Source organism: Delphinus delphis, chromosome 20 (assembly GCF_949987515.2).
Source record: "Delphinus delphis chromosome 20, mDelDel1.2, whole genome shotgun sequence".
Classification (NCBI taxonomy): Eukaryota; Metazoa; Chordata; class Mammalia; order Artiodactyla; family Delphinidae; genus Delphinus; species Delphinus delphis.
The window spans coordinates 54,499,039-54,522,587 of NC_082702.1; the positions used below are offsets into that span (position 1 = coordinate 54,499,039).

The 23,549-nt window shown below is 52.8% G+C and overlaps 2 protein-coding genes across 2 annotated transcripts in view; both read left to right on the plus strand.

Moving 5' to 3' along the window:
• The first annotated feature begins 3,316 nt into the window (after positions 1–3,316).
• Positions 3,317–20,081, plus strand: MLYCD (malonyl-CoA decarboxylase). The gene is made up of 6 exons (XM_060001039.2): positions 3,317–3,324; positions 4,047–4,839; positions 13,421–13,533; positions 14,405–14,561; positions 17,270–17,422; positions 19,548–20,081. Exons 1-6 carry the CDS (start codon positions 3,317–3,319, stop codon positions 20,079–20,081), a joined length of 1,758 nt encoding a protein of 585 aa, XP_059857022.2.
• LOC132417328 (oxidative stress-induced growth inhibitor 1-like) overlaps positions 4,269–23,549 on the plus strand; it is a 108,804-nt gene continuing 89,523 nt past the window's right edge. Inside the window, exons 1-2 of the mRNA XM_060001038.2 lie at positions 4,269–4,839; positions 17,270–17,422. The gene's annotated coding sequence lies outside the window, so the exon portion shown is untranslated. The remainder of the gene's footprint in view (positions 4,840–17,269; positions 17,423–23,549) is intronic.

Consider the following 23,549-nt stretch of genomic DNA (forward strand, 5'->3'; position numbering starts at 1 on the left):
AATTGTTTCATTTAATCCTCACAAGCCTGCAATAGACAGTTACTCTCAATTACATCTGTTAGATGTGGAAACAGCCTTTGAAAGGTGACTAAACCTACTCAGGGTCACTGAACTGGAAAGCAGCAGGTCCAGGATGCGTCCCCAGGACCTTCTGCTGATTTCGGAGCCCATGGTTTTTATTAATGTGCTGTCCCAGCTCCCTGTACTTGCCTCTGGGGATGGAGATGCGCCAACCAAGCCCCTCCCCCACCTTTATTTTGCTGTTTCTTCCTGGCCAAGGTGCTCCAGCAGAGGATTTTTGAGACTGAGTCCTTGTTGTCGCCAGAGATGGCTGTTCCACCCTCACCTCCGTCTCCTTGCAGGGACCCTGCTGTTGTCCTGGGCTCCCTGCCTGATTCCTGGTCCTGCCGATTGAGAACCCAGGTCTGGTCAACCTTGTCATTGACCCATTCAGCAGATGGAGGATGTATCTGTGCACATTGCTGGGCCAGTTTGTGATGCTGAGAGATAACTGCCAAGGCACCCCTCACCCCCCCACACGGGCTGTACCAGGTGATGCTCCCACCAGTGGTGGAAGAGGATGCCTGCTTCCCCACAAGCTCGTGAGCACAGACTGTCACGCAGCTTTTTGATCATTACAACACGGTAAATCAAAACTGGTAGCTCACTGGAGTATTTTAATTTGCATTTTTTAATCACGAGTCAAGTTGAGCGCTTTTCATATATTTTTTAAATTTATTTATTCTATTTATTTATTTTGGGCCGCATCGTGTCTTCGTTGCTGCCGCGGGCTTTCTCTAGTTGCGGTGAGCGGGGGCTCCTCTTCGTTGCAGTGCGCGGGCTTCTCATTGCGGTGGCTTCTCTTGTTGAGGAGCACGGGCTCTAGGCGCATGGGCTTCAGTAGCTGTGGCTCGTGGGCTCAGTAGTTGTGGCTCGCGGGGTCTAGAGCACAGGCTCGGTAGTTGTGGCGCACGGGCTTAGTTGCTCCGCGGCATGTGGGATCTTCCTGGACCAGGGATCAAACCCGTGTCCCCTGCGTTGGCAGGCGGATTCTTAACCACTGAGCCACCGGGGAAGCCCACCTTACAGATTTTTCAGAGCCATTGCTATTTCCTCTTCTATTTCCTCTCACCAGAACTCTCTGGTGAGATCTTTTCTCCATTTTTCTGCTGGGTTGACAGTCTTTTCCCATGGTGCTTTGTAGTTCTTTATATATTAGGGAGATTAGCCATTTCTATGTGATAATAGCTTGCAAATATTTCTCCAAGGTAGTGTTTGTCTTTTGCTTTTGTTTTTAAGTGTAAAGAACTTAAAAAATTTATATACTGAAATTATCTTCTCTTTTATGCATTCTGGGTTTGTGTCATGCTTCAAAAGGTTTGTTGCACTCTGGGATTATTTTCTTCTAATACTTTTGTTTCATTTTGTGAAATTTTAAACCCTTAAGCCATCTGGAATTTCTTTTGTACAGTGTGAGGACACAACTTTGCTCTTTTCCCCCCAGTGATGTGTGATGCTACCATGATGTGGGCCGCTACACCCAATACCCAAGCACCTCTGGGCTCTTCTGTTATTTTCATAAATGTTTGTGTATTCATTCAGTTTTAATTACTGGAGCTTCATAAATTTTAATATCTCTTAGGGCTGGCCCCCCCTCTGCATTTCTCCCCCATTATAAAATAATAGTTATCACTCCCTGTTGGTTCCCATCATCACTGGGATGGAACTTGGGAACAGATGGATGATTCCCGTATGGCCTCTGAGGAAGGAAAACCTTTCCAGAAACTTAACTCACGAGAGTGGGAAAAGGAAAAGCTTCGGCGCCGATAGACAATGGTCAAACCTGGACTTTGCTTCTCACTGACAGGATGACCTTGGTTTGTCACGTGACCCCATCAAGCCTCGGCTTCATCTGTAGTTGGGGGACAACTACCTGACAGTGTTGATGTGAGGATTGAAAGCAGTCAACCCTCGGCCATGTGGGAGGGAGTTGGTATTTATTAGATTCCTGTCTCTCCTGTCTTTTCCTCGGCATCTCAGCATGAAAACAAACTCAATTCTAAATAACGCAGGAATCCTCATTTTAGCAGAGGCAGGATCCTGGGGTGGAAGGAGCGCAGACTTTGGAGAGAGAGCAGCCTGCGCCCAGATAGTCCTTCTGCGCCCCAGGCTGGGAGAGACCCAGGGAGCACTGCTGCGTTTACTAGTGGGAGCCCTTGGGCAAGTCCCTGTATCTCTCTGTGCCTCTGTTCCCACCTCTATAAAATGCGAATAATAGTGCTGGCCCCATAGGGTTACTGGGAAGCTTAAATGAGATACTGCAGGTAAGTGCTAAGAACAGGGGATGGCATTTAGGAAGTGCTGAATGACTGGTGGTCCTATTAGTGTACAGAGAGGCACATGAGGGGCTCGGCCAGGGCCTGCACACATCCTTCTCACGGCACAGGGGACATCAGAGGGACTTCAGTGGGACATCAGTTACTGACTACTGTGTGACTAAGGAAGGGAATGGTTCACCGTCTTCTGCCCACCCATCGCTGGGTGCCCTGTAGCTCCCGAAACACACAAGAAAGGCCCTGCCCCAGAGCCCACTTGCCCCGGGCATACTGCCCACCATGTGTTCTCAATGGTCTCTTTGATCCTCTCCTTCATCCTTTGTACCTAGATGAGGCTTCTCTTTCTCCAAGAGCACAGTGGGACCCTGGATGGCTTTTCCTCTGGACTCCACTGAATTTGGCGTCAAGCCCTGCGAACTCCCCCCAGTCTCTCACTAACTGTGGCAGAAATCTCACTCCTGGAAGGAGGGACTGTCTGAAGCAGGGGTGTGTGTCAAGGCTGTAGACGGAAGCGATCCCAGCCACCTCCCCACTCCCTGTCCTATGTCCGTCTTCCCAGTGTTTAAAAACTGATCCCCAAATCTAAACATCTGGGAGCCACCAGGCCACAGAGTAAGGGACGTGAGGTGGGAAGAGAGAGAACACGGGGCCAGAGAGGGGAGCAGGGGCCGTCCGTGCCAGGCTCTGCCTGTCAGGCTCAAAGCATTTGGTCATTGAACAAGTGAATAATGTAGTTAGATGGATAGTTTAGAAAGTTCACCCAGCGGCTGATGCAGAGAATGGATTGGAGCAATCAAGCCTGGAAGCAGAGAGGCTACTGCAAGTGGCCCTCGTAAGAAGAGACACGGGCTGCAGGAGCAGAGAGCCAGAGAGAAGAGATGAATGCAGGAGTCTTTTTAAAGCAGATTCGATAAAATTTAGATGTTGGGATGAAAGGCAGGGAAGAGGTTATAAAAAACGGTGCTTTTGAACTTGGGAGAATGGATAGGTGAGCTTCTCCCCACCTCCCCACCTCCCCCCGCTTCCGGTATCAGTTGAAATGTCACCTCCTCAGAGAGGCCTTCCCTGATGACCCTGTCCACAGTGGGACGTCCGCTCTGACCCAGCTGTATCACTCCACCCTGTTTATTTCCCTTATAGCACTTAACACAATTTGTAGTTATGATATCATCTGTCTCCCTCGTTAAACTGTAAACTCCCTGCAGCAGGTTCAGGTCTATCTGGTTCATTATTTTATCCCCGTGCCCCATATAGGACCTGGCACATACCAAGCGGTTAATAAACACTCTGTTGAATGAAGGAACGAATGAATGAATGAATAAGGACCAAGGAAGGAGGGACAGGTTGGGGAACCAGATGCTTGGGAGAGCCCGGTTTGCGGTATCGGTGAGAAAGTTCTCCAGCAGGCAGCTGGAAGCCTAGCTCTGGGGGGTCATCTGGGTAAGTGAGAGCGCCTAGGCAGGGGCCAAGACAAAACCTACCTTGCCAGAGAATTACCACCACGAATACTTCGTAGGCACGCAGATTGCTCCGCTCCTCCCCAGACACACTGGATCAGAATCTCCGGAGTAGGGCCAGGAATCTGCGTGCGTAACAGGTTCCCTAGGTGACCGTGATGTTCCTTGGGGCTGGAGAGCTCGGCCCTAGAGGAGAGGGACTGAGGCGGTGACTTTGGGTGGCTAGATGACAGGGCAGAGGCCTGCCCTGAAGTCGCCACCCGCGCCGTCGCTCGGCCCTCCGATTGGTCGCCTCCCGGGTTACCTTTGGCCACACTTGGCCTCGCGCCGCCCTCCGCCCCGCCCCCGTCGCTCCGCCCTCCGATTGGTCGCCGCCCCGCCCGTCCCCCGGGCTGGGGCAACCGGGCTGGGGCAACCGGACTGGCGCGTGCCGGAAGCCGGAAGCCGGAAGCGCGGCGGCGGCGGCGGCGGCGTTGGCGTTCCTCAGGCAGCTGTATCCTTACGCCATGCCAGTCCTTCGGCCGACCGTGTCGGCTGGGCGCCTCCTCCTCCTCTGGCTGCGGCTCCCCCTGCGGCCGCCCGGACCCCGGCTGTCGAGCGGACGGGCGGCGGCGGCCGGCGCCCTGGAGCGGGCCATGGACGAGCTGCTGCACCGTGCGGTGCCCGCGATGCCGGCCTACGGGCTGCGCGAGAAGACGCCGGCGCCGGCGGAGAACCAGTGCGCGGACTTCGTGAGCTTCTACGGCGGCCTGGCAGAGGCGGCCGAGCGTGCCGAGCTGCTGGGCCGCCTGGCGCGGGGCTTCGGCGTGGACCACGGCCAGGTGGCCGAGCAGAGCGCCGCCGTGCTCCAGCTGCTCCAGCAGCCGCGGGAGGCGGCCGTGCTCCTGCAGGCAGAGGACCGGCTGCGCTACGCGCTGGAGCCGCGCTACCGCAGCCTCTTCCACCACATCAGCAAGCTGGACGGCGGCGTGCGCTTCCTGGTGCAGCTGCGGGCCGACCTGCTCGAGGCTCAGGCCCTCAAGCTGATGGAGGGACCGCACGTCCGGGTAAGGCCCCGCCCGGGCCGCCCCCGACCCTTGGCGGCTCTCCCCATGTCGTCCTCACCCGCTCCTCAAGCCCCAAGCATTCCACCTTCCCCTGCCTGGAGCCGCGCACACTTCGCCCCGAGTCAGAGCCCCCGAACCCTGTCCCCTTCCTTCCCACGCTTTCCCAGTCCTTGCCTCCCTCTAGGCTCACCTCGCTTGTCTTTATAGAAACTCGGCCCTCGCGTACTTTCAAGGTGACTGTCACGCCTCGTTCCTGATGAGCGTGCTCCATAAAATCTCTTTTTCATTCTTTTACCTGAGAGGTTTCGTCCATGTGGTACACTTGAATGCGGACCGAACCGAGCATCCGGTAACTTTCTGAAGACCTGGATGGGGTCAGTAAAAGTTAGTCGCAGGACCCACTGTGTAAGCCCTTGTCCTAAAAAGTCCTGTGAAACGTACACAGGTGACTAGAACTCGAGGTCGCCACCGTCTAGGAGTCTGGATGCCTTCTATTTTCTCTCTGCCTCATAACTATGACCAGGGTATTTTTACCTTCCTGAGTTCAGCCCTAAAATAGGATTCTAAGTTGACTTCTTGAGGAAATCAGGTGTTTAGCACAGTGAGCTCAGGTTAGATGCAAATAAATAGATTAAGATTTAAATAATGATGACTTGAAAGGTGGCTGATAGTTGAATATAGTCCTTTTATTACTATTGATGTTAAATATGGTGGGACCACTAACTCGCTCTTTTAGTAAACCAAAAATGCTGTAAACGTTCTGGCCTTCAGAAGGTTAGTAGGTGCAGTTGGCTTTAAAAAGGATTGAACAGTTGAACGATTCCTTTAAGAACTCTTGACACTGGTGTAACGGTTTTTACGTTCATTGCCTCACTCTTGGGGAGGTGATAAGCGTGTCTCCACATGGCGACCTCTCACGTGAGGTCACATGACTTGACCAGGCCCTCAGAGCAAATAAGCATGTCTCTGATCATCCACCCAAACCCACATTTCCCAGGTTCTTTGCTCTGCACTTTATATCCTTATCATGTTGTGTGAGTTATGGTGTCTATCAGAAACCTTCGTATCTTTCTTGGCTACGGAGCCCGACACGCATAAAATTGTGTGTAGTTAGGATAGGGTTAATCTCAGGATGATAACAGTAGCTATGATTTGATTGCTCATAATAGCTGGCTAATCTACGATGCTAAGTATTACCTAGGACCAGTGAGCCTTCAGCTGTAAGAGTCACAGGCTGAGAACCTCAGTTGTTTATTGCATTGGCACCAAATCAGTCCTGGAATCCCAGTGTGTTGAATCGACCATGTTCCCAACTAAATCCCCATCTGAATGGCTGAGACCCTGGGTTCCACACACTGTGTGCATACCCATCTGGTTCCTCCCAAGAGAGGCTTGGGTTTCGTCTGCAATCCAAGCAGACCTTTTTTTTTTTTCCTCCTTGAAGCGGAGACAGGTGCTCCTGAAAGCCTTCTGAAACTTAATTCTCATTGCATAGGAGGCTTGAGAATTAGGTAGGATGTCTGTCTACCTCATCCAAGGTAGGATGTCTTTTGGGTAGGTGACCTGTCCCCAGATGGAACTCTCCACCCCTCCATTCAGCCATTCATCGGCTGTCTGTATGGTACCAGGCGTGCTCAGGCTCCGAGATCACTTGGTCCAGAAGCTTCCCTTCTAGTATGGGAAGAGGTAGGGGCGGGCACGGTATGCGTGAGCGCCTTTCACGCACTTGCTCATTTCAGCCTCAGCAAGATGTGGTGACTGTTGGACAGATGAGGTGATTAAAGCCTGTCGAGGCCCAGTGCAGCGCCTCCCCCCAAGCCCCGTCTCCACGCTCCACGGTGTGTACTTCATCATGGCACCCCAGCTCTCTTAGTTGACAACCTAACTAGATCGAAAATGGGCTTATTCTTTTAGATTTGCCTTTTTCTATAAAACTGAAGGGAAGGTAAGACAACCCAGCTGATGAATGGCTTTGTTTTATTTACTTTCACTGACTCAGGAGTTTAATATTCTCTAGTTGTGACTGTGTTTATCTTTCCAAGACTTTGTGTAAGCGTCCATCTTATCAGCAACCTCAGCACACACCTTGTTCTGAAACCTCAGGTCAGTCTCTGCTCTTCTGTCGAAAAATCATCAAACCTTCCGTGGCCAGGAGGATGGCATTCGGTGTCTTTCCTTTGGCATTTTTGCTGCCCACCAGCCATCCTGCGCATTCCCACTCCCCCAGCATTACTCGCTCCCCTCCACGGACCCTCCTCTCCAGCCAAGCTGGCTCCTGGATGGGACGTTCCTGAACCCGCGCCCCTGCGTGATTCCTGTTAGGAAAAGAGCCGCCTGCACTCCCAGCTCGTTTGCTAGGCTTTTGCAGGTGCTCCAGCTCAGGGTGGCCCCACCCGGTTCGAGCTTCATAGATACGTCATCGTACCACTCAGTTGGATTTGATACATTAACCACAGAATCTGTTGTTTGAAATGTATTTTTCCCCCGCAAGTGGATGATCAGCTCCTTGAAAACTGGGACCTTCGTCTTGTGTAGCAAAATGATGAATGAAGCGTGAGATAGACTCCCGGGTGCCCTGCCATCTGGCGAAGCCAGCAGCTAACCGCTCCCATTCGTCCTGAGGTCAGACTGCTCCATTCAGAGGTCTGAGCCTGGAACGGAACCTGGAGGCCAGGGAAGGTTTCCGTGCGGCCGAGAGAGAGAGAGAGAGAGAGAGAGAGAGAGAGAGAGAGAGAGATCCTAGCAGACGTTGGGACCGCCCTTGTCCTGGGGGATTCCTGATGTCACATCCGATTCTGTGAGACATAATTGGACTCGTTTCCTTACTCTTCCCCACATACAAGAGAAGACTCTTGGTTATGAGGTTGAGAAGGGACATCATCAGAGCTCAAAGCTGTGACCCTGAGACTTGACTTGTGGGAGAGGAGCTGGCCCCAGGGAGATCCAGAGCTGCCAGCAACACCATGTCCTCAGACGTTCAGGGTTCCCTTGTTTTATAGCCAAGGCCGTCCACACACGTAAGGGAAAAACATCACCAACCGAAAGGCACAAAGTCACGTGGAATCAAGATATGTCTCAAGCAGAGGGTGAGTGACCCTAGACGGACCTTGGCCTCTGCGCACGGTCGGGACACGCTGGGTGCAGAAGGCTTTTCAGGTGGCTCCGTCACACCTCTTGCGTTTCTCTACCTAGAAATCCTGCCCTTAGCCCGAGTGCCTGTAACCGCTAGCAGCTAAATCTGTCGCTCCCCTTCCCCTTGCTCTTTGTGGCTGCGTAAATGTTTTTTTATCCCTATCATTCAAAACATTCAGAGTTGACTTTTTTTTAACCCATAGAAATCGTCACTGGGATCTGATACTGTAATTAATCACCAGAATCACTTAACGTGTGTGTGGTCCATCTTGATTCCGTGTTTGTTTCATTCTGGATTTTGCAGCCAAGTTAAAGAGGTGGTTAAAAAGCTAGAGCTTTTCGCTTGTAGGAATCCAGTGTTGGAAACCACCAGCAGTTTGGCCCTCGAGCTTCAGCGCAGGAGCCGCAGATCCCCAGGCGCCTAGGGTGCCGCGGGACGCCCGGGAGGCAGGGAGTAGCAGACCTGAGCACCCCTTGCTGCGCACACGGCACCCCATCACACAGGTGTGCTTCTCCCCTGGCCCTTGCTGACCTTGGAGCTGCCAGCTGATGTCAGGTGGACGAGAGCTGCTGTGGGCTCAGGCCTGGGCATTGCCCTGGACTGGACTCAGTGCTCTGCTTCTCCTCACAGCTTCTTGTTTGCTGAATCTCGTGAGCACAGAGGCATCCTTAGAATAACTGGCATGTGTGAGGCCCAAAGGGATGCTGACTGGGCATCTCATACAGAACAGTGGGTACAGCAGAAGATGCACCAGGTGGGGAAGGAAGGCCCCAGTTATGCTGGTTTGAAGCGTGATTTTAGGTGATCGTAGCCACGTCCCTTAACTGTCCTGGGCCAACCAGCTCTGCTGCTGAGGCGATAGTGGTCAGTCTGCCCAGGGTCAGCCTGCTTCTCTTCTAGAAATACTGCGGGGCTTGGCTAAAAACACAGTTACGAATGAGGACAGTTTGTCAAGATCTTGGTCTCTGACCGAGGGCTGTGATTATTGGAAATACGGGAAGAATCCAGAGGCTGACGCTTCTGTTTGAGTGGAGCCCAGCGTGCAGCCCAAGGCGGAAGGCCCGGCAGGGGCAGGTCTCTTTTCTTGGGTATTTTAAATCCGGTGAGGTTTCTCTTCTTATTCTTAATCCTTCCTGATAGGAAATTCAGAGTCGGTATCAAGTCTATTTGCTGGGAAGATGCAAGTGCTGTGTAGAAAGTTTTTACAGCCCAGCAGACGTCAGATGTCTGCTGTGGTTTTCAGGATAGCAGATCAGCTGCAGAGAGGATGGACGTTGCTGCCCATCAATTAAAAGGTCGTTAGAAGCCTAAATGTCTTGGAGGCCAGCCTGGGACTTCTTGATTCATCCCAAGTCTCTACTGCGATGGTCCGTCCCTCTGATGCCACTTTGTAGCAACTCTTGGATTATAATAAGTGAGTTGATCTTAATGGATTTACCCCAAGAAAGGGATTTTAGTTGTTTTCATAATTGAGGAATTTGTAGAAAAGGGACTTGTCAATGTCCTTGAATTCTCTGATCGCAGGACCCCTGCCCCCCACCCCGAGTTTTAATCTTAGGAAATAGAACAGTAAATCAGTCATCCAGTGTTGGGCAGGGGTGGGTAATACCAAATCCACAAAGCAGCTTAATCACACCAGGAAAAGAGACGGTCCCTTTGCTTACAAGACCAAATGCTCTTTTTGTTAAAAATGCTCTTCTTCTCTGTTGAGGTTCCAAGTGAGTTGAGAGGCTTATTATGATGCCTGGACATGTGGCCGCAAGTCCAGGTTTGCGTGTTCTTTCCCGAGGCGGGGAAGTGTGGGCTTTGGGCTCTGAGGTGTGAATCCAATCCACCCGTCAGTTGCCCTCCTCAACGAGATGCCCTGTGAACTTGCGGCTGTGTGTCCAGCTCCTGAGCGGGGTACGCGGTGTGCGGGCAGGCGCATGCTTCTTGTGTGTGCAGTTTACAGGCTTTTTGTTTTTCTTCAGAGTTATTTCCAAAAGCCCTTTGGGGTTGAAGAGTTCAGTCTCTTACAGATACAATCCCCAGTGAAGCCGAGGGGACTCGCATTCTAAGAGAGGGTCTGGGCACCGTGAGATATTTGTGGGCAGCAGAAGGGAGCTGGCATTTAGGAAACGATGGGCGATTTGAATGTAGAAATGACGGTGAGACCTGTGGGAATCTTAACAGAAGCCCGGGCGGAACACTGGAGAAGGGACCAAACTCATATCAGGCAGGGTCTCCACGCCACCAGCCGCACCACAGTTTGTTGTAAAGCTTCTCTGGTGTCTTGTCCTGTTTTGAAGTTAACCTGGTGGTCCTCGTGGTTCTACTAAATTCTGCCCTTAGCTAGACTAAGAGATGAACTCATTTGTAGATGGGAACGTTGTCCCAGCAGTTGTATTTTTGAGTCCTGGGTCGCTGATAAATGATTTCTCAATCACTGAGCATGACGCATACACGATTCCTCTGCCTCCTGCTGTCTGAGATCGGGTAGCCTTGCTGCCCTCGGCACCTAATTCCAGCCTGAACAGCTGCGGTCCTGTTAGCACTGGGCGGTGGAGATGTGTAACCTTTAACCTAGATTCCCGGATCTCGTGTCCAGTGTCCCACGTTATAGCTGTCAGTAGCCCAGAATAGAACGAAGGGACTTGTAGAAGAGGCGCTTCCGTCAGCCAGACCATTCCTTTCATAATCAATACTGAATGAATGCCGAAGGCAGATTTTTCCAACTTGTTCCTATTGTGCGTCTCATAGAGATGCCATAGAGTTCCATGTACATCCTACATAGAACTCGGCTGGTCCGTTCCTAACCTTTCAGTGCAGAGGTTCCCAACCTGGGGACCCTGGTTGGGAACTGAGTTTCTAAGGGCTCCATGAACCCCAGGAAGCTGTGTGCAGAGTTTTATTAATGTGTTTGCATTTTTCTGGGGAGAGTGTCCCCAGTTTTTAGCACATGTGCAACAGTGTATGAGGACCCCAGGAAGACTGAGAACCACTGTAGTCAGTGCAGGAAATACAGTTTTATAAGGAGCCGTTCTGTGTTGCCTGGTGAGCCATCCCTTCTCCTCCCTTCCTGCTACTTCCTGGTCACTGTTTTCCAGTTTGTCTTCTCTTTTTCATTTGCCATCAATCTGTTAAATCATCTTCCACATGGAGGACTCCACTGATGGCTTTGAGAACCAGAGGACTAAATCAGAAATGATCTCTGCCCTTACAGAGCTGAGAGGCCAGTAGAGGAGACTAGACCATGGGATAAAGAGTTACGAGGGCCGGGCGCGGTGGCGCGCGCCTGTAGTCCCAGCTGCTCGGGAGGCTGAGGCAGGAGGATCGCTTGAGCCCAGGAGTTCTGGGCTGTAGTGCGCTATGCCGATCGGGTGCCCGCACTAAGTTTGGCATCGATATGGTGACCTCCCGGGAGCGGGGACCACCAGGTTGCCTAAGGTCGGAAACGGAGCAGATCAAAACTCCCATGTTGATCAGTAGTGGGATTGCGCCTGTGAATAGCCACTGCACTCCAGCCTGGGCAATATAGCGAGACCCCGTCTCTTAAAAAAAAAAAAAAGAAGAAGAGTTACGAGAAATTACAGAGATCACATGGTCCAGTCGCCTGTCGACGTGGAAATCCTTTCTAAAACATCTCCACCGTGTTCTTGCCCACCCTGTGCTCATCTCTTCCCGTGGGGAGGGCCGCTGTCTCCCAGGAGGACCTCTGTGGGCAGCCCTAGCTCCTCAGAAGCTCTTCTTTACATGGAGTCTGACTGTGCCTTCCCCCTGTTGGTCCTGGACATGCTCCCTCTCCTTGCCGCCATGGGGCCTCTTGTGTGCCCGAGGCCTTCAGTGTTTAAAGATGGACCTCGCTTCATTCTGAAACCCTTTCTGAGCCACCCACCCCCATGCCTGCAACTTATCCTCAAGTGACAAGGTTCTGAGTCCTTTGACCTTTTACCAGAGATTACAATGTGAAATGGCCCTATAACAGTTTCATAGCTTGTGTACAGTTTTACAGGTGTTTTCCATCATGGTCTTTGCGATTCTTATACAGGGATTCATAAGGTCAGTTCTGTACCAGACATACTGAGATGTTTGCTGTTATTCAGTAATAATATGCAGTGTATCTGTTAGTATGCAGTTCATCTATAACTAACAGAGACTCAAAACAGCAGTGGTTTGAATAAGAGAAGTTTGTCTTTCATGAAGAAGTCTGGAGGTAGGCAGCCCAGGGCTGATCCTGCTCTGCGGTGCCCTCAGTTGACCCAGGCTTCTGTTTGTTGCTCTTCCCTGAAAACCTCATCCCCAAAGTTACCTCATGGCCCAAGATGGCTGCTCCAGCTCTAGCCATCCCATCGCCTTCCAACCTGCGGTGGGGAGGACAAAGAAAAAGATGGAAGGACATCTCTTCCCTGCAGTGGGAAGGACAAAGAGAAAGAGCAGCCCTTTGCTGCTCCTGCCATCTTCCAAGGTTCCCAGAAGCTGCTGCAGGATACCTCTGCTTACGTCTGAGAAGCCAGAACTCAGTCTCATGATTAGCCCTAGCGGCAGTGCAGACTTTATCCTGAACAGTCACGTGCCCAGGTAAAAAGTGAAGCTTCTATCGATTTGGGAAAAAGGGACGCAGCCATTGAGGAACAACAGCCTTGTCTCTCGCCCTGGACGTCCCCTCCGCTCTGGCTGTCACGAAGCTTACCACTATTACATGGTCAGCAGTCACCACAGACTGAACTGGGATGGTTCTGCCCCTGCATCGTGTCCTCTCCTTTCCTTACCTCTTGTTCTATTCTTGCTTGAAAAGTTTCAGTGCGAATGTATCTCTGATGGTAAAGTTGACTCAAATCATTTTGGGAAGTAGAATAAATGTAAGTAAGTGAAATTAGAATAACGTCATCAATTCTAAGTGCATGGATTGCCCGACACACTACTATTCTACGGCCCACTCGGGGGGGAAAAAATGCTGCCGACTAAGCCGTGACCCGCCATCATTTGAACAAGGTGTCCTGCCCACCAAGATGTGAAAATAGGAGAACACACACCTTAGAGCTGTCGAAATGTGGGGTCCTCGTTTCTCTTGGGAAACAAGAAAAGGTGTTTTTGGTGAACCAGAGAATGTTCCTGAGAGGGTGTTGGAGTTTCCTGCACTGAGACGCCGTTCAGCGTCAGCTTAGCATCACGTGTGCAGCTGTGTTCACGGCGGCGAATGTATCGGCACACTTTATTTGATTTGGGCAACTTAGCTCAGATGGAACCCAGGTGTCTTACAGGTGGTAGGAGGGAGGGAAGACGTAGAGCTGAGTTCGGTCTGTCGTGGCCGAGAGCAGAGCCCAGTGGAGCTGCCTCAGAACAGCCTCATCCTGCCCACTCCTCTTTTGTATCAGGTTTTGGTGTCGAATTCCCTGTGCTGGCAGCGATGCGGGGATGGGCTGGACGTCTTTCCCTCGGAAGGCCAGCGCTCCCCCCTCTCCATTTCAGGAAATGAACGGGGTGCTGAAAAGCATGTTCTCAGAATGGTTTTCTTCCGGGTTCCTGAACCTGGAGCGGGTCACCTGGCGTTCACCGTGCGAAATGCTGCAGAAAATCAGTGAGTAAGTATTTATGACGTTTCCGCTTTTCTTATGGTTCAGCGGAAAGCCAGTCTCCATTCCCGTGTACGTTTTGTTCCAAGCCTGGTAAAACCCAAACACAGGATCCACAAAGGTGGCTGTCCTACCAGGTGATGCCGAGACCACGGAGGAGGAAGGGGCACAGGTGGAAGCTGGTCCTCGTGCCGGTGAACCTGCGCTTGGGGTCTCGGTCAGCCCTCAGCCCCGCGTCTCCCCAGCAACCCCATGATCAGAGCTGCCCGGGTTCACTGGACCCAAGCATTGGCATTAGTAACTCAAAAACCGTCTGTCTCACCAGCTGTGAAAATGTCTCCCTTGGATAAAATCTCCAAATTCACAGTATAGTGCGTGATTCCCACCTTCCCCCGGACACGGTAAAATGCAGGCTAGCCGACAGTAGCATGCTGCCACATCGCATGTTGAAACAAAACAGCGGTGGCCGAGGTCGCCGGACACATGGAAGCAGCCAGGTGATGCGTGTCCTCAGGCAGCGCGGACTTCAAACTGCGGAGATTCGGGGGAAGCAAGAGACGTAGGATGTCCGGTGACAGGCATCTGGTCAGGTCTCTGTGTTGAAATCTGCCACATACCTGCTCCCCCGGGGCCTGGCAAACGAGTCTTAAGACCGGGGATGAGAGCACAGTTTTGTGTGTAAAACGGTCACCAGTTGTGCTTCCTCTCAGTCAGCGCTGTTTCGCGCTAAGATGATCTTTGAATTTCCCGCAGAGTCCGCTGAAGCTGTATTTAAAGGATTGCTTTGACTTGAGTGAATAGAACGAGTAGGAATCAGCCCCGCGGCTCTTTAACTTGTGATCTGTACTTTTGTCTTGCCCTTTCATCACGTTCTCGTCAGGGCTGAGGCTGTGCATCCCGTTAAAAACTGGGCGGACATGAAACGGCGCGTGGGGCCCTACAGAAGGTGTTACTTCTTCTCTCACTGCTCGACCCCGGGGGAGCCCCTGATCATTTTGCACGTGGCCCTGACCAGTGAGATCTCCAGCAGCATCCAGGTACCTGTGCGCGGTCGATTCAGGACGGGGCAGACGGCCCAGGGTGCCTTGAGTTTTCTGTTAACTTAGTTTTCTCCCCTTTTTGAAAATAAATTGCTTTTCGGCCTTTGTGGATCTTTGCATTAGCTAGACACAGTCTCCAGATCTGCAGCCACAGAGTGGAGACGGGCAGTGTGTGGGCAGTGATGGGACGGGGCAAGCTTTTGCCAGGGTGTGTGGACCTTGGGTTGAGACGTGGTCCAGGCTGTTATGGATGAGAGGGGTACAGGTGCAGGGGCACGGGGATCAACTCTTCAGCATCTGAGTGCCTGTGGGTAGTTTCAAAAGACAGCCGATTGAGAAATTGGAAAGTCGGCTGGGCTGCGTGCCTGACGCGGGCCCAGTGCTCTGCCCGGTGTGGTGATTCCCCCCCGGAAGCAAGCTGGGCTTCTCCTCGAGGCGTTGGGGAGTGTCTGAAACACTCAGTCCGGAGGCCCACGGTGGGCAGGGGCTGGGGCTGCAGAGCAGGTCCGTTGAGGGGAAGTGGGCACACCTGGGTCACTGTGGCTTTGGGGTCGGAATGGCCTGTTCGGAGGCTGAGAGGTGATGGCAGACGTCAGGTGGGCGCTGGGCAGCGTCTCCTGGCATCCGAGGGCGGAGGACTCGTCAGCAGGGAGACGTTCCCATAGGATGCTTGTTTGGAGGCGCCTGCACTGTGATGACGCACTAGAAGTCATCACGGCCTCCCTGGGGGCAGTTTGGTAATAACTATTAAAATGTAAAACGTGTGTTCCTTTTGACCTAAAAATTCCACTCTCAGGAATCTATCCCAGGAGAGGCTCAGAGCTGAGAGTTTGGGCGGTTGCCCCCTGCAGCATCGTCTGGAGGTGGGAGTGATAACCCAGGTGCCCACCGGGAGAGGCTGCTGTAGGGAGCGACGGCGTGTGCGTCTGGCCTGTCCTCACACAGCCTGCAGTCCCATGTGTGGGCTTAAGTGTGGATTTAGCTTTGTACTTTTGACCTGGCACGTCAACCTTGACTTACTATTGACTGAAGATCCGGGTTCCAGCCTAGCCCACCTGGTGTGACCTTCTGCGTCGCCCGCGCGCGCCCTCCTGTGTGACTGCTCACAGTGCCCTGTGACTCAGGCTTGTTGCCGTTACTGTCCTCACCTTAGACATGGGGACTCCGAGGCTAGGGGAGAGCTTTGCCCGGGATGATGGAAGAAGTGGGGACGGTGGAGGGCCGGGGTCCCAGCCCTGAGGGCAGGTGCCTTCCGTGTGAGGAGACTCGCGCATCCGGACACATACATGAGAGCCGCGTGTGTGCGTGGTTTTGTATGCACACGTACTTATGTGTGTACCTGCCTGGGGCCAATGAGACCGACCTGGAGAGGCGCTCCCCAGAGCGTAAACAGTAGGACTGGGTGTTCAGTTGTGGAGTGATTTGTGATTTTTTCTTCATGCATTTATTTCTTGCCTCTTTGATATTATGCATATCTCATTCATATAATCAAAGAAAGGTTCATTTGTTTGGGTTTGGGGGTTTTTTTTTTGAAAACTTTAAAAAAAAGATTTGCTGGAGACAAATTTTGAGTCCAGAACCACGAGATAACCTACAGACTTCTTGAAAAACAAAGGAGGTGATCCAACAAGATGAGGAATGATGGGAGGAGAGCTCCTCCGGCAGCTGCCGGTGCAGGAGAGGCTGGTGGGGCCCCGGATGTCACGGCCTCTGCGTCACCATCTGCCCAACTTTCCTTATGGTGACGGTTCATGGCTTCCCAGGAGTCACAGAAAAGACCCTCCGAGCGTCTGAAGGGGATGAGAGCTGAGGATGTTTCTCCCGAGGGGGGTACGCGCAGACCCACGCGTCCCATTGGCAATTTAAGAAAGTCTGTGGGCTCCAGACCTCAGCCTGGACTCTGGGCCAGACTCCCCTACTCCAAGCATCCAGGGTAGCTGGTAGGAGTTGAGAGCAGCATAAGCGTGTCCTTCAGAAGCAGGCTGGCAGGCCTGTGTCCACGCCAACTGCAAGGTCTCCACCACTACTGTCCAGTGGCCCTCAGGGTATTAAAGCTCAGAACGCCCCGCACTCACATCTCAGAGCAGATCAAGTCGGACTTGGCTAAGGGACCTCCCAGTACGAGTCATGCTGATTCTTAGATCGCTTCTCGTACGTGTCTGTGCGGGCGTGTGGTTTGACTGTGGAAATATAAGGACGTGACAGAAAACCAAAAAGGTACGTAGGAAAAGCATAAAAAGGTACACTTCCTGAAAGAAAACTTAGGTAGGACTGCATCCGGCTTACTGGGAAATGTAAACAGCTAGGATTCAGAGGGGAGGAGGGACGCCTGCAGGACGCAGTGGGCAGCCTGCGCACAGGAGCCGCAGGCAGTGGGCCCCGTGGCCTTGGCAGAGGGCTGGCGTGCTGTCTGGGGGTGTCGCAGGGCAGCAGATTGCACAGAGAGAGAGACCTCCCCTGAGAGAGACCTAGGGGACGTCAGTTGTGATTCAGCGAAGCTTGTGGGAGAATTTCAAAGTGGTAGAAATGATACAACATTGAGCAAACAGCCAGGGAAGTTGTGAGACCACTGCCGCCTCCAGAGAGGTCTCAGAACAGGGTGCTTGCCTCTAGAGCCTGGTCCTTGGGTCGAGGGACCCCCAGGAGGGGTGAGGGCGAGGCGGGTGCATCCACAGCTGCCCGTCACCGTCCTTTATGTTTTCCAGACCATCATAGTGAAGGAGAGTCCCACGTCGGAGACGGAGGAGCGGGACAAGATCACCACAGCCGTCCTATACTCGCTGAGCCTGACCCAGCAGGGGCTGCAGGGCGTGGAGCTGGGCGCCTTCCTCATCAAGCGGGTGGTGAAGGAGCTGCAGGTGAGCGAGGCTCGACCCTGACCCCGCCGCACCTCTGTCGGTGCCCCCGCCTTGGGATGGCCCAGCAGTTCTGCCCTCACCTCTGCGGACAGGGTGAAGCTGTTGGGCTGGAGCGATCAGGAGGGGTGGAAGAGTGCCAGGTGCCCCTCGGCACTTCCTAGGAGCCCCGAGACTCGTCAGGGGGTGGAAGCGGTGCCGAGGAAAAGGCCCTCAGAGCCGGCTTCTCATGGGCCACAAATCCAGATGCGTCCTGGGGGCGGCGGCTTCTGCAGGGGACCCTGCACCCTGGCTGGCGGGGCAGCTCCTGATGGGCACGTGCTGTCCCGGCATAGTCGCCAGCAGGGCCCCCTTCGCTCCCACTGTCCAGTCCTGGCCCTGCCAACCTCCCTACCCACCCTCGCCCACTCGTGGCCCGGGAGGGAGCATCGAGGTTCGACTTCGACCGGGCAGTTGGAGGGTAAATGCACTGGCACCTGGTTTTTTTTTATAATTGCCTTCTCTTGGTTGCCCTGGTAAACACAGAAATGTTCAGGTCCACGCTGGGTTTGGGCTTTTTAAAACTGTCTCATGACGGGCTGGAGTGAACTCTAATGTGCAGAATCTAATTTTTAGGTAAAATAATTAGATCATGACTAATTGGCTCTGACAGCAGCACTCTCCGCTTCTGGTGGTTTCAACACAGACAGCTGCTGCAGAAGCTCTTCCTCAGAGAATGACAAATAGGGTGGAATTTAAATACTTGCGTGCTTCGTGTTAAATTCACAGTTTTAAGTCTGAGAACTTGGGATTCAGTTGGGTATCAGCTTCGTTAGAATCACTCCCTGCCACTTTTTCCCCAGAGGCGATAAGAAGCACATCTGATTACTCTGAGTTTCTTCTTTTATTTCCTGCTTCTTTGCTGAAGGTGCTAATGCTTGGGGCGAGGGTGGGCGGGTAGCAGGGCTGGTGTGAGGCAGAAAGGCAGTCAGAGGAGGGGCAGGCTCCGGGGTCTGGGTGATACAGCAGATTCTGTTTCTGAATCAGGCAGCCCAGGAGCCATCCTGCTGCTGACCTCTTCTCCACGTCTGGGCTGGGAGCCGGAAAGTCACCTGAGAAATCTGGAGGGAAGGGCAGCCCTTCCTCCACAGAGGTGTTCGTGGAGGTTTATGGAGGAGGCACCTTAAATGCCCAGTGAAAAGAACAGGGTTAGGAAAAGTCATGGGATCGTTTTATCTTTTAATATTGTTCTGTCGCTAAAGTTACGGTTCTGAATTTTGAGTGACAGTGAGAAAGTGCTCATGATATAAATGCACAAAGCAGGATGAGGGTGTAAAATAACTGTCTTGCCCTTGCAAAAGTTGCCTAGAGAAAGACCAGGAGTTACACTCTGTCAGACCTGGAGAGTGTGGTGGTTTCTTTGCTTCCGTCCTAAATTTAAAAAAATTTATTCTATAGTGAGCATATATTACATTTTTAATTGGAAGATACTGAGTTCTTCAAAATGATCATTGCGATCTCTCTGTAATTTGAACAACAGTGATTGAACCGTGTTATCTGATGTGGAGACATAACCGTTACCTCCCCTTCTATCCCATCCTCTGCACCCACTGTGCTATATAGTTGAGCGATCAGTTATTCATTCAACAAACAGAAGACAGTCACTGGGTACTTGTGTGCCAAGCACCAAACCAGGTTCTGTGGCGGCAGCAAAGTCCATGGGAGGGTCCTGGTGGGCTAGAAAGACAAGACCTGTAGTCAGAAGACAGCACCCCACGTCGTAGCAGCCCATCCCTCCAATTTCAGGCAGGTCTCCCAACTTGCCGTTGTGGATAGCGGTGCAGATTGGAGACCCCACAGTAAAGGCTTGTCCTGGGGACTCAGGTTGCCTCCAGGACCTGGCACACATCAGATCCTTAATAACTGTTCCTTGAAAGAAGAAGATTCGTGCGCAGCAAATATCACTTTGTAAACCACACAGCAGCACACGGAGGTTAATGATACGTAAGCGAGAAATGAGGAGGTGTTTCTGAATCCGTGACTCACCTGCTGAATTGTGTGTGTGTGTGTGTGTGTGTGTGTGTGTGTGTGTGTGTGTGTGTGTGTGTTTTCTCCACCTTCCTTTCCCCACCCCAACTGTGCCCTGCAGAAGGAGTTTCCTCACCTGGGGACGTTTTCAAGTCTGTCCCCTATCCCCGGGTTCACCAAGTGGCTTCTGGGGCTGCTGAAGTCAAAAGCAAAGGATCACGGGAGGAACGAACTGTTGACAGATTCCGAGTGTAAAGAAATCTCCAAGATCACGGGCGGTCCCGTGAATGAGACCCTCAAGACCATTCTCAGCAGCAGCGAGTGGGTCCAGTCTGAGCAGCTGGTCCGGGCGCTCCAGGCCCCCCTGATGCGGCTCTGCGCCTGGTACCTGTACGGGGAGAAGCACCGGGGCTACGCCCTGAACCCCGTGGCCAACTTCCACTTGCAGAACGGGGCCGTGATGTGGCGCATCAACTGGATGGCCGACGTCAGCCTCAAGGGCATCACGGGCTCGTGTGGCCTCATGGTCAATTACCGCTACTTCCTGGAGGACACGGCCACCAACAGGACCACCTACCTCAGCTCCAAGAGCATCAAAGCTTCCGAGCAGGTCCTCAGCCTGGTGGCCCAGTTTCAGAAGAACAGCAAACTCTAAGTCACCTTTGCTGAAGCCAACGTCCCCGGCTTGGAAAAGGATAATTTTCCTAGGGGTTGGGGATGGGGTTATGTACCCAAAGGAGCTTCTAGAGTGAACCAGAGTTGAACTGTGCTCTCTGGCCCGTGGCGGGGTCACACCGGAAGGCCGGGCCCGGGCTTTGCACGAGGGAAGATGCGTTACCGCTGCAAGGTAGTGGTGGGTACAGGTAGACGTGGGCTGGATGGGGATGCTGTGCTCTCTCCAGAAGATTCCATCGTGGCCTTTGACCTGGCTCCCTGCCCTGGGATGGTCTTCAGAAACCATGGAGACTCTGCCGGCTCTCGACCCAAGGTGGATGGGTCAGCCACTCTGGGACCCGGGCAGGTGGCACAGGTGAGAACAGATGTTCCTTCCAGCGTAGAACGTGGTTCAGCCATGATCGTTTTAGCCGTTTCTCTCTGCTGATTGCAAAGGGATAGAGGGCTGTGCTACACTTCACTAGTTAAATTCTGGAGATTGTGAACGTGTGATAAGGTTTGTGACTTTGCACAAACTTCACTAAGCCAAGTTATTGGACACGAGAGCTCTTGTCGCCTGGGGCTTAAATTGCATTATAGACTTGACAGTTATAGCGATTCAAGTTCGTGATGAACTCCGTAGCAAAGAACACGTTTGTCCTGTGAAGCATTAAACGCGTGGTTACTCACGATCGCATAGTGGTCGTCTTTGAGGTCTGAGACCTCGTTAGCCGTGCCCTTGGTCCCCAGCCAGCCCGTTGGCAGGTTTGATGCTCTGTGAAGCGGGCCTGGAGCGTGTGGCCTGAGGACAGAGGTGATGGCAGAGGTGCTGCTGATTGTGGGTGAGGAGACGGGTGTGAAGTTGAGTCAGGCAGCAGGAAGCAGCCCCCTCCTTCTTGGTTTTGCTTTGAGCTGATGGTGAAGGCCCCCGAGCTCTGCAGGCCTGATGTCACCGCCGTCCAGGAGCTTGGAAAAAGTTAAGGCACCAACTGCTTCCGTGTGGCAGGCGGCCCCTGAGACCGTAGCCCCTGATTCCCACACTGCACGCCTTATCTTTGTTCAGCCTCTTATATGGGAATCTTCAAACAAAATAGAAGTGGAGAAAATAGTGTAATGACCCTAGGTACATACCACCCAGCTTCCACAACCATCAGTAATTTTCCATTTTTATCAAAACTTATTTCTTGGACTTCCCTGGTGGCGCAGTGGTTGAGAGTCCGCCTGCCGATGCAGGGGACGCGGGTTCGTGCCCCGGTCCGGGAAGATCCCACGTGCCGCGGAGCGGCTGGACCCGTGAGCCATGGCCGCTGAGCCTGCGCGTCCGGAGCCTGTGCTCCACAACGGGAGAGGCCACAACAGTGAGAGGCACACGTACCGCAAAAAAAAAAAAAAAAAAAACTTAAAATGTGTTACATTTAGTTACATCCAGTCTCCAGTGAAGACTGGATGATGGATGGGTGGACATGGATGGTGCCGTGCTCTGAATGTTTATGTCCCACCAATTTACATGTTGAAATCCTAACCCCCAAAGGTGATGGCATTAGGAGGTGGGGCCTCTGGGAGGTGATTAGGTCATGAGGATGGAGCCATCCTGAATGGGATTAGTGTCCTTATACCTCATGACCTCAGGAAGTTCCCTAGGCAATTCTGCAGCTGAAAGAGGGCCCTCATCCGACCGTGCTGCCCCCCAATATCAGATTTCCAGCCTCCAGAATTGTCAGCAACCAGTTTCTGCTGTTCTAAGCCACCCAGTCTGTGGCACTTTGTTACAGCAGCCAGAGTGGACTGAGCTGATGGATACAGATGGCTGGATAAGGACTCCGCGCCTCTGTCCACATGACTGAAGGGAAAGCTTATGACGCTTCCATTACAGTGCACTGGGTTGAAATCCCCCTCACTTCATGTGTGTTACAGGGAACCCCCTTCACTTCCCACACTTACCCTACAAGCCCTAGAAGGGCAGAAGATGGCTGAAACAGCCCAGCCGCCCACTTCCTCTGAGGGATGGTCAGACTGCCCACTTGTGCGTATGTTGTCCTTCTGGCAATGGCAGCCAGGCAGGAGTCAGACAGCAGCTGGCTTTGGAGGCAACAGAAGTTCACTCACGGACCCTCCTCACGTTGCGAATTTACATCCTACGGAAGAGTACAACCACTGCCCGGGGGCATCATCGCAAGGGGGATGCAGTAACACGAGCACGGACAGTGTCTCCCAGGCCTGTTTTCCATCCCACTTGCTCTCAAGCCATCGCTCTGACCACCAGATCTTCCTCTACTTGTGCCTGGCAGTATGGTGGGCTCACAGTAAGGGCTCAGTAGAGTGTCATTAGTAGTCAGTTAACACAGCGCCCAGGGTTCAAGGCTGCAGCCACCCTCCACCCCTCCCCAGCACAGAGCCTGCTCCCCCTGGCATTCCCAGCCCGCACCCTACAGACCCCACCCATGGGGGTGACTGTTCTCCCCTCCTTTCCCGTGCACGGCTCTCCTCCTCTCTCATTGCTTTGGGGTCTGTGGTTCAGATGGACCCCAGATCTCTCCAGCCTGTTGTCCAACAGTCTTGGGCTATTCTGGAATTCAGATGAATTCCGTTTCCAGGGCTGCAAGTGGCCTTGGTGCTGACCTGCTCTGACTTGTTCATGGGCGGCTTTTGTTCTGAAAGGCAGTAGGTGCCATAATGGTTGACGTCACCAGCTTTGGCTCCAGCCAGCGGCGGGTTCAAATCCCGACCCCACCACTTCCCAGCTGGGTGACCTGCAGCAAACCACCTACCCTCGTCTTGCCCATTTTCCCATCTTTAAATGGGGGTAACCACAGCACCTACCTCGGGGGCTGCTGAGAGCCTCCAAGGAGATGACATGCATAAAGCTTTGAAAAGGCACCAGCTGTTGTCTGTATTACAGATGTTTATACATCTGGACTCTGGGACCACCGTCACACTCACCCAGATGTAGGTTCCGGAATCTGTCGTCCCCCTCTTTGGAAGTTAGAGTTGTGATGGTTTTCTGGCTTCTGTTCTATACGGTGACTAAGTGCACCAATTCATTTCCAGGAACTTCTGTGCACTGAGGTGTCCTCACCGCCCCATGGCAGCTAAGCAGCACCTCGCTTTCAGACGAGGATCCCCATGTTCAGTGGCTTGGCCCAAGCTGAGCTCTCCCGGCTGGTACCTTGTCCAGAAAGCCCTGAGCCGGCTCTCCCATGCTGGCTTGAGGCACTCCGATGCCTGCCCCCGCATTGCTCCTCTGCACCACCCACCCCATCTTCCATCTCAGAGGGCTGGACCTTCTCTGCCCTCCGGATCTAGGGCAGCTGAGGGTTGCACAGCCCTGCCCTCTATCGGTCATCTAGGGGCATAACACTTCTGCAGGAGGGCCATGTAGTTCTGTTTGTGGCTTTATATTTGTTGGAATATAAAGTCCATTTTGATCTCTTCTTGGATAGAAACAAAAGCTGCTCCGTGATTCCTGTTC